Source organism: Schistocerca serialis, chromosome 6 (assembly GCF_023864345.2).
Source record: "Schistocerca serialis cubense isolate TAMUIC-IGC-003099 chromosome 6, iqSchSeri2.2, whole genome shotgun sequence".
NCBI lineage: Eukaryota > Metazoa > Arthropoda > Insecta > Orthoptera > Acrididae > Schistocerca > Schistocerca serialis.
Genome location: NC_064643.1, coordinates 531,755,799 through 531,764,968, shown reverse-complemented (window position 1 = coordinate 531,764,968; position 9,170 = coordinate 531,755,799). Strand labels below are relative to the sequence as shown.

The 9,170-nt window shown below is 42.9% G+C and overlaps 1 protein-coding gene across 1 annotated transcript; it reads right to left on the bottom strand.

Moving 5' to 3' along the window:
- Positions 1-543: 543 nt before the first annotated feature.
- Positions 544-7,252, bottom strand: LOC126484564 (uncharacterized). Its single transcript, XM_050108127.1, has 2 exons — positions 7,095-7,252; positions 544-2,987 (listed from the first exon to the last, which is right to left on the bottom strand). The coding sequence occupies exons 1-2, from the start codon at positions 7,229-7,231 to the stop codon at positions 2,687-2,689; spliced, it is 438 nt and encodes a 145-aa protein (XP_049964084.1). The 5' UTR covers positions 7,232-7,252; the 3' UTR covers positions 544-2,686.
- Between the last annotated feature and the right edge of the window lie 1,918 nt (positions 7,253-9,170).

Here is a 9,170-nt window from a genome sequence, read left to right as displayed (position 1 = left end):
GATAGAGGGGCTGGCCAGTACTTACCTCAGCTCAGTACAGCCGATAGATACACATAAACTCTTTGTTAGTATTTGTTTCACATCTTATATGAGATTTTCCATTAATCATTTTTAAATATTAGGATTAATGCGTGACACAATGTAGTCAAGGTTACAGCTTCCAAAAAGAATACCATATATTATGTCATCTTCCTCACACAGTCTGCCCACCAACATATATTTTGTACTTTGTACCATGTATATACAACAGTAAAATTAAGACATACGCCATACACATCACATATTCTTAAATATATCATGAAAATGCCTTCTCCAAGTTACAGGCAGTTCCCACAATGGACCGGTAATTGCTTCATTATTCACTTTGCAACAGAGAAACGAACTAATTGGAGCACAACAGAATATTATTTACACAAACTAAGTTGACACTTGTCGCGGCAGCTTATGGGAGTGACCATTAAGGCATTTTGGATTTGTGTTTGCTCCCATGAGCCACCGCTCTGATAGTCCACTTACTACATTGCTTTAGGGCCTACATATTATTATTATTAGTGGCAATTATCATATGCAGATCACTGGCTGTCCAATGTCTACCAATTTCTGCCAATTCAGAAGTGGGGAAACCAGCAATCCAGTGATTAGAAAATAAAGATCATACATTGTTACTTGGTGTATTTTAAATGAGGTTGCAATGTATGGAAGAAGTAAGTGTTGCTAGGGAGAGGAGTGGTGCAGAGGAATCATGTTTTGTAATGAGTGTCTACTTCAGTATGGATAGTTAGCTTTTTTTCTGAGGAGGAGTTGTAGGTAGCATTTGGGGTTACTGAGAATTGCATTGTTGTTCTATAAAAAAATATTATTAGAAATAAGCAAAACCAAATCTCTCACTGATTAGTATGTGGTTTAACAAAACACCTACAAAAACTAAATATTGTTTATCTTTAGTTATTTGCAAACCAAACGTGTTCAAAGAAAATTAATTTTCATTCTAAATTGCAGGTGCTAATGTTGATGATGGTGCAGGGTCTTGGAGCATTAGCTGATACACCAAGGAACAAAAACTGCACCACCAAGAAGGAGTTGTGTGACATAAACGAAAGTTGAGAGGCATGTTTTCACATCTGATATATGGTGTGTAGTCAAATTTTGTGCCACTACACATTCTAAAAATCATGAGCATAAGTTATTTTTGAGATTTGACATGATGAGTTGATGCTGGTCAAGAGTGCCTCTAAGGCTATTAAGAGGCCATTATCAACACCTCACTGAGTTTGAACAAGGTCGTATAATAGGGCTACATGAACAAGTCATGTAATATGGCTATGAGAAGCTGGATGTTCTTTCTGCAATATTGAAGAAAGATTTAGCAGGAATGTAGCTTCTGTACATCATTGCTGGCAGCAATAGTAACGAGAAGGTATGGTCGCAAGAAGGCCGGGACCCAGATGGCCTTGTAGCACTACCAAGAAGGAAGACCATTGTGTTAGGCATATGGCCCCATTGCATTGTACTGCTTCTCCAACAGCAATCTGAACAGTAGTGAGCACCACAGCGACACATCGAACTTTTACAAATCAGTTACTTCGTGGACAGTCCAAGCAGATGCTCTGTATCATGCATTCCATTGATCCCAAACTGCAACGACTTGTGGCTTCAGTGGTATCAAGTGAGAGCTCATTAGAGGACAGGTTGGAGGTCTGTTATGTTTTCTGATGAAAGCTGATTGAAGCTGTATGATGTTTATGAGGCCAGGTGAGTGCCTGCAACCAACTTGTCTGTGTGCTAGACACATTGGAGCTATGGTCTGGAGTATGATTTCGAATGATACTGGGAGCACTCTCTTGGTTATCTCAAGCATCCTGACTGCAGATTTGTATGTCATTCTGATAATTCAACTTGTTGTGCTGCCATTCATGAACATCATTCCAGGGGGTGTTTTCCAATAGAATAACACTCATCTGCATACTGCTGTTTTATCCCAACGTGCTCTACAGAGTGTCAACATGTTGTCTTGACCTGTTTGATCACCAGATCTGTCTCCAATCAAGCACATATGGGACATCACTGTATGACAACTCCAGTGTCATCCTCAAGCAGCATTAACCATTTCTGTATGGACTGATCAAATGCAACAGGTAAGCTACTCCATCCCACAAACTAACATCTGGCAGCTGCACAACACAATGCACACACATTTGCATGCTTGCATTCAACATTCTGGCAGTTACACTGCTTATTAATGTAGCAGCATTACACATTTGGAATGGCTTATCTCACAATTACATTAACCTGTGATCTTGCAATGTTAATAACTGAAATATATTAGCTAGAACAATGTATTCCTGAAATTTTATTATTCTACATTAATTTTTTTTGGTGTTGTGATTTTTTTCCTGTAAGGGTATTTGCTTGCGCTTAGGGTTGTTGATATCAGAAAAGTTGAGAAACACTGTATTAGATGGACACGTGCAGCCTGATGGAACAGTAATGTCAAAGAAGATGATATGAAATCTGCTTGCCCATCAGAAAACTAATCTCTCAATTGCGTACCCTGTTTCAGAGACACACCTGAATGTTACTGAGTGTGCACATAAAAGAGGGAGAATGGATGTACAACTATTTTTATGCCTTGAACGAGTTGTAAAATACATACTGAAAAAATTAACATGAAGGTAATTGTATTCTATTAGTACACAGCAGCAGGAGGCATGGGGTGGAGAGAACAGTGACTGCTATAACTGGAGTCACTAGCTTTGCATCCACCTGTGGCACAGACTACTTCTGCACCCCTCCTACAGCAGGCATTCTCCAGCAACAGCAGGCATAGGGCTATCACTCCAGCAGCTACCAGGACCACAAGTGCTGGGGCGACTTGCCTCGCAGCTACCATAGGCGTGGACTGCTGCTGGTGGTGCTGTGTGCTGCCCACTTTCCACAAGTTCCACAGCAGATGATCCAGCACCCCCTCATTCCTCAAGCGCAGCAGGCTGTAAACAGTGATAACTGTGACACTCAACAAGGCTTCTGTTAGTACTTAACATGCTGGCTGCTGCTTCATTTCATTGGCTTATGAATAGACAATGGAGTCAAACGATAACAGAGGGAAACACTTAAATGTGAAACAAAATAATGAGGAGTAAAAAGCCTGGAGTTTCATCAGAGACTTCTGTTGCAACACACAGCAATCAATTAATTTTTCATCCTGTAGCGGACAAATGTCTGCTTTGAAACACAATGATAGATTAAAACTGTGTGTCAGACTGGGAAAGACTTGCCTGTCATGGTCAGTGTTCTTTCCAATTGAGCTATCCAAAAAGATGTACTTTCTGTTCGAGTGGAGATGCGACTATTTATTCTCGTGCTCACAAAACCAATCCTTGACCATGCGAGCTGTGTTAACAAAAGCCCTTTCATCTTGGAACACAGCATCACAACTGGGGAACAAACACTGTATATGAGATGGACTTGATCAGCTAAAATGATCACTCCTCGCAAGATTCAGGTGGAAGTACTTGCACCATGCAGTGGTCCACTGGAAAGGCAGAGGGCTGTCCACGCTGAAAGGAGGTGATGGAAATAAAACTCTACTTCGGGCAAGCAGGACTACTTGAGGTGTATTCAGTGTACAATAAAACAATAGTGGTTGAGAACTGCTCTGAGCAAGGGAAGCTCATGGGGGCCAGACACTTAGAATTAAGAGGTAATAGGTTGTTGATAAACGGAACTATGTGTGATATTATGGGGCCAACTTTTCATTTACCGACTGCAGTAATGGGAGTTCTTCAGTTAAATATAACAGAACTTAAGCTGCATTGGCCAGATGATGCCTTGGAGATGTTGCCTAAGCAAAATGTTAGCTTCTTGAATGATACCTAGGAACGAAGACTAGTCCATTCAATAAGTCAGACGATAGCTACACAGGGGAGACAGATCACACTGTTAATGCAGCACGTGGAGCAGAAATGGGATGGTAGACAACTAGCAGCTGTGACCTTGAGTGTCACAACTCCTAATGCTGTGGTGACTCTGATTTAGCTCTGCATAGCTTTTGTTTATCTGCAACAGTGAGCCATAAAGAAACCTCATTTCATGAGTGATCCAGGTTCCAGTGGATTGGATCCTGAAAGCAGGAGAGGAAGAGGATAGGAGGTAGCCATATACTGTTAAGATAATGAATATACGGTATCTGAAGTTGACATTTTACTATAAAGGTGGAAGTGGTTATGGTGGGGAACCGGTACTAGGGAAGACTCGAGGGGACAGGTCTCCAGCAGGAGGTAAATTAGTGTCAGTATCTATACACATAAAAAAAAAGTTTTGCATCATCTCGGTTCCGAGAGTTCCAGAACTTGTACAGAAAATTGGACTGGAGATCAGCACAAACATTGTTTCAGCCCTTTTTATTGGTCATGAAACCCACACATTGCATGTTGTACCACCATACAGGGAGACCTCCAGATTGCTGTACCTCTAATACCCAGTAGCACATCCTCTTACATTGATGCAAGCCTGTATTCGTTGTGGCATACCATCCTAAAGTTCATCAAGGTACTGTTGGTCCAGATTGACCACTTCTCAATGGCAATTTGGTGTAGATCCCTCAGAGTGGTTGGTGGGTCACATCGGCCATAAACAGCCCTTTTCAATCTAAATGGTTCAAATGGCTCCAAGCACTATGGGACTTAACATCTGAGGTCATCAGTCCCCTAGACTGAGAACCACATAAACCTAACTAACCGAAGGACATCACACACATCCATGCCCAAGGCAGGATTCGAACCTGTCACTGCAGCAGCAGCGCAATTCCAGACTGAAGCGCCTAGAACCACTCGGCCACAGCAGCTGGCTTTTCAATATATCCCAGGGATGTTTGATAGAGTTCATGTCTGGAGAACATGCTGGCCACTCTTGTCGAGCGATGTCATTATCCTGAAGAAAGTCATTCACAAGATGTGCATGATTGGAGCGTGAATTATCGTCCATGAAGACGAATGCCTCACCAATATGCTGCCAATATTGTTGCACTGTCGGTCGGAGGACGGTATTCACGTATCAATCATCCATTAGAGCGCCTTCCATGACCACCAGCGGCATACGTCGGCCCCACATAATGCCACCCCAAAACAGCAGGGAACCTCCACCTTGCTGCATTCGCTGGACAGTGTGTCTAAGGCGTTCAGCCTGACCGGGTTGCCTCCAAACATGTCTCTGACGGTTGTCTGGTTGATGGCAGGACATTGGTGAAGAGAACATGATGCCAATCTTGAGCGGTCCATTTGACATGTTCTTGGGCCCAAAGACACTCGGACACTTCCCTTGTTGAGAGCCCTTCCCAGCACAAAGTTACAATGCGAACACAATCGAACCGCAGTATTGACCATCTAGGCATGGTTGATCTACAGACAACATGAGCTGTTTACCACCTTCCTGGTGGAATGACTGGAAGTGATTGGCTGTCGGACCCCCTCCGTCTAATAGGTGCTGCTCATGCATGGTTGTTTACATCTTTGGGCGGGTTTAGTGACATCTCTGAACAGTCAAAGGGACTGTATCTATGATACAGTATCCACAGTCAACGTCCATCTTCAGGAGTTCTGGGAACCGGAGTGATGTGTGTAGTTTTAGTAGAACCTGGAATAATTTATGAGGAGTCACGGTGTAGTATTGCATCGAACTAGCACTGGTCAGTAAGTGCAGTGTATCAACATGTGGGATAGAATAACATCTACGCAAAAGGGCTGTGAGACATTTTAGTTGTACTCAGCAGAAAAATGCACTGTGCAGCGCTGATAGCTGTAGCAGGCAGGATGATGTCATCACACCAGGGCAGGGTTTGTTGTGTGCTAAGTGACTGGATGCAGAGTTTTAGTGCAACAAATGCGAATTTTGAGGTAGAGGCATTTGAAGCTCAGCAGCACCAACACAACACCAGGTGCACTCTGGACGTCTGTAGCCTTGGGTTTGGGACAGGGTCGGGCTAGCTGCTGCCATTACTGAACCTCCTTGTGGGGCTTAGTGCCACGGCGCCACTGTCCTGCCATCTGCACATTCCCTTGTCTGGCTCCTGCCACAAGACAGTGGGTTGTGTCCTGTGCACAGGAGTCCTTATTTGATTGTGTGGTGGACATGGCCGTGTGTGTGTCACCTAAGTGCGGGTCCCAGCTCTGCAGTATGCTGTCGAAGCGTAACATGGAGGGCCGTTGATGCCGAGGCCGTGGCCCACTCTCGGCCATTGGCTATCACTCTGCCAACGCCAGCACTGTGGGACTCTGACATTGTTCCTTCTCGCTGGGGTGGAAACCGACGCCTGTGAGGCTTCAGCAGCCTACATCACTGAAATGGTGCATGCCTGCCTCACATGTATTGTGTATCTAAAGTTAAAAAAATATTGTTTCTTGGTTATCAGAGTGTCTACTGGGACCCACCTGCCCACAACCATGCTACTCTCCTCACTACTTGCCACCGGTACTCATCAGTACATTGCTACGGCTGAAAACTAAATGATCTGAACACAGATGTTGAAAATAAACTAAAACAGTATCTTCACAATGTTCACACAAATACTTCATTATTAAGTAATCATACTGACAATTCAAATAACGTCTTTGTGTATCTTAGAGAGTAGTGTATTGTGTCCACAAAGCCAGTACTGTGAAAGAGCGTCTAAGTCTGTAAAAGTCTGGTACGCCTGACAACATTTACCCATACTGTTAACGGACTTGTTACTTTAAGATATATGTTATGCAATAATCTTGTTACAAAAATGCCAGTGCCTTTTTACCTTTTAGTGTACATTAAAAAGAAAATTCGATTCAGGTACAGTTCTCCACACTGTATACATTATGTACTTAACGTTTACAACAGTTCTTTCCGAGCAAGTATTAGTGTAGCGATTTCTCCCCTGTTTCAGTCTTAGCAACACAAAATGAGTTACACTATAGATCCTTCCTGCATGTTTTTGGATATAAAAATATAGTTTGAAACAGAAGGAACTGAGCAAAGGTGTTGCACACAATACCATTTCCATGGGACAGAATAATCAAGAATAAATGTTTGGTTGTTGTAATTACTGCATCATGGGCGTATGTACTTACTGGTAATTAATGGCTTCCCGGTAAGGACTTTTCTTTGGGAACGCGAAAGCTTCCTGCATTCCGTTGGACTCGTACACACATGTGACTGAGCACTGCATGTAGTTAGTGCTGTCGATGAACCTCGTCTTGGATACCATCACGGCGTACTTCCGTGAGCTGCACAGCCTGCCAAAGAGGTCTTCTGATGTACGAGGCATATCTTTGCCCTCAATGTACTTCTTGTAAATCGTCCTGTCGACTGGATTATTTGAATCCTGAAAATCGGCAAGTAAAAGGTCATTTTACTACATTTTTGTAATATGATTATTGTGGTATTTCCAACGTGCAATTTTCATTTTTATTTGATTTTTTTGCCAAGTAAAAACTAATTTACTGATAAAGTGATCGTACAAGGGTCCTGTTTTTTACCGACAGGTACAGAACGGTAAAATGTGACGGTATGCCCACGCTTTTCTTTAACTTCTGTTTTGCAGTACGTGCATATAGCTACTCATTGCTTGACAAGAGGTGGATTTCCTGAAGTTAAAACAATATGTGGCCTTGACGGAAGTCACTGTTCACGTCAGTTCTAATCGTTGTTGCGCATTGGTTGTTCGAGCCCTCGACGTAACACAGTCGGACAATGCAGGAGTGTAACAGAGGGATGGTTGCACACCATACCGATGTCACAGTACAATGGCGCAACTGTTTCCACTGTTTAAGAAAACGGGAAACAAAATATGTCATTCAGGTACCACAGTATACTGGAAAGGCTTCTCCAATTTGAAAATATTTCAATATAATAGTAATAAAGAGAAATCACGCACAGCGTTGGTGGACAGTGCCGTTGATATGGACAGCAACGGGTTTTCTTGAGAGTATTATACGAATAATGCGTCCAGAAAGCTTCTCTTATTGGCGCATAAAAATCTGAAAGTTTATGGCAGCTAAAGAACTGCAACAGAGTGCAGTTTATCTGTTTCCTTATGTGGCAATTTTAGAAGTATTGAATTCCAGCAACAGATATAATATGAGGAAGCCACAATAACAGTCGGCATTATGCGCCTAATAGTCAATCAGAACGATTGATCAAGCTATTTAATTGCCTGTCAGAAACCTTGAACGTGGGTGAAAAGTTCTGGTCATTGAGAAGAGTGGTATAATAAGATCTTCCAGCGCTGTTGCGTGACGGGTACAGGGAATGTGAGATGACAGACAGGCGTGGGTGACATGAGAGATTTGACAGACGGTGCGATGAGTCTGTAGATAGGCGGGAGTATCGCTGTATGGCGGCGTGGTTGGAGCTGTCACTAACAGCTGACGTCACTTGAGCTCTGCTCGGGGCCTACGAGAAATACGGAGCCTGCAAGGAACTTGTGATGTCACACTAATCGCCTATTCCGCCATACGCCGCGAATGTTCAGCTCCGTGCAGGGCTCATAGGAAATCGATATTTCAGTGAAAAGATACCCAAGCAAAGTCTCGACTTTGTCGTGTGATATTGAGAGCTTGTATGCATGTAAACATGCTGTTAAGAATTATTAAAATAGTCTGAAATAGTTACTCGTTCCCTGTCCGAGATGGCTCCTGGCACTTGTATCACGTGCTGTGACGTACGTGCTACGGCCTGTCTTTCTCGTGGCCCCCGAGCTTTGCTGTTGGTGGGATGTATCACCCATGAAGTAAACCGCAGGTGTTAGAAGGGCAATGGTCAGACAAGGTGGTCACTGTCAGTGGTCTTCCTTGGGTGAGTGGCTGTTGCAAGACAGTGAGTGGTGTGAGGGAGTAAACTCAAAGACAGCACATTATTTTGTAGCTGGTGCAAGAGTACAACCAGCATTAATAAATCTACGCAGTATCCCAAATCACGTAACGGATCACATTAAAGAGAAAAACGATGCGAGTAAGCACATTTAAAGACCCATTCTGTAGATGCAGTAATATATTAGGTGCAGAAAATCGAAAATGTTGATGTGCCTTGAAGATAATTCAAAGAATAAGAACTTGAAAATATCTTAAATGATTGCACGAAACAAAGTTTCTTCTGATAGAACTTTAACATGACTGTCGAAAGTCCGTATCAGATTTTTTTATTAA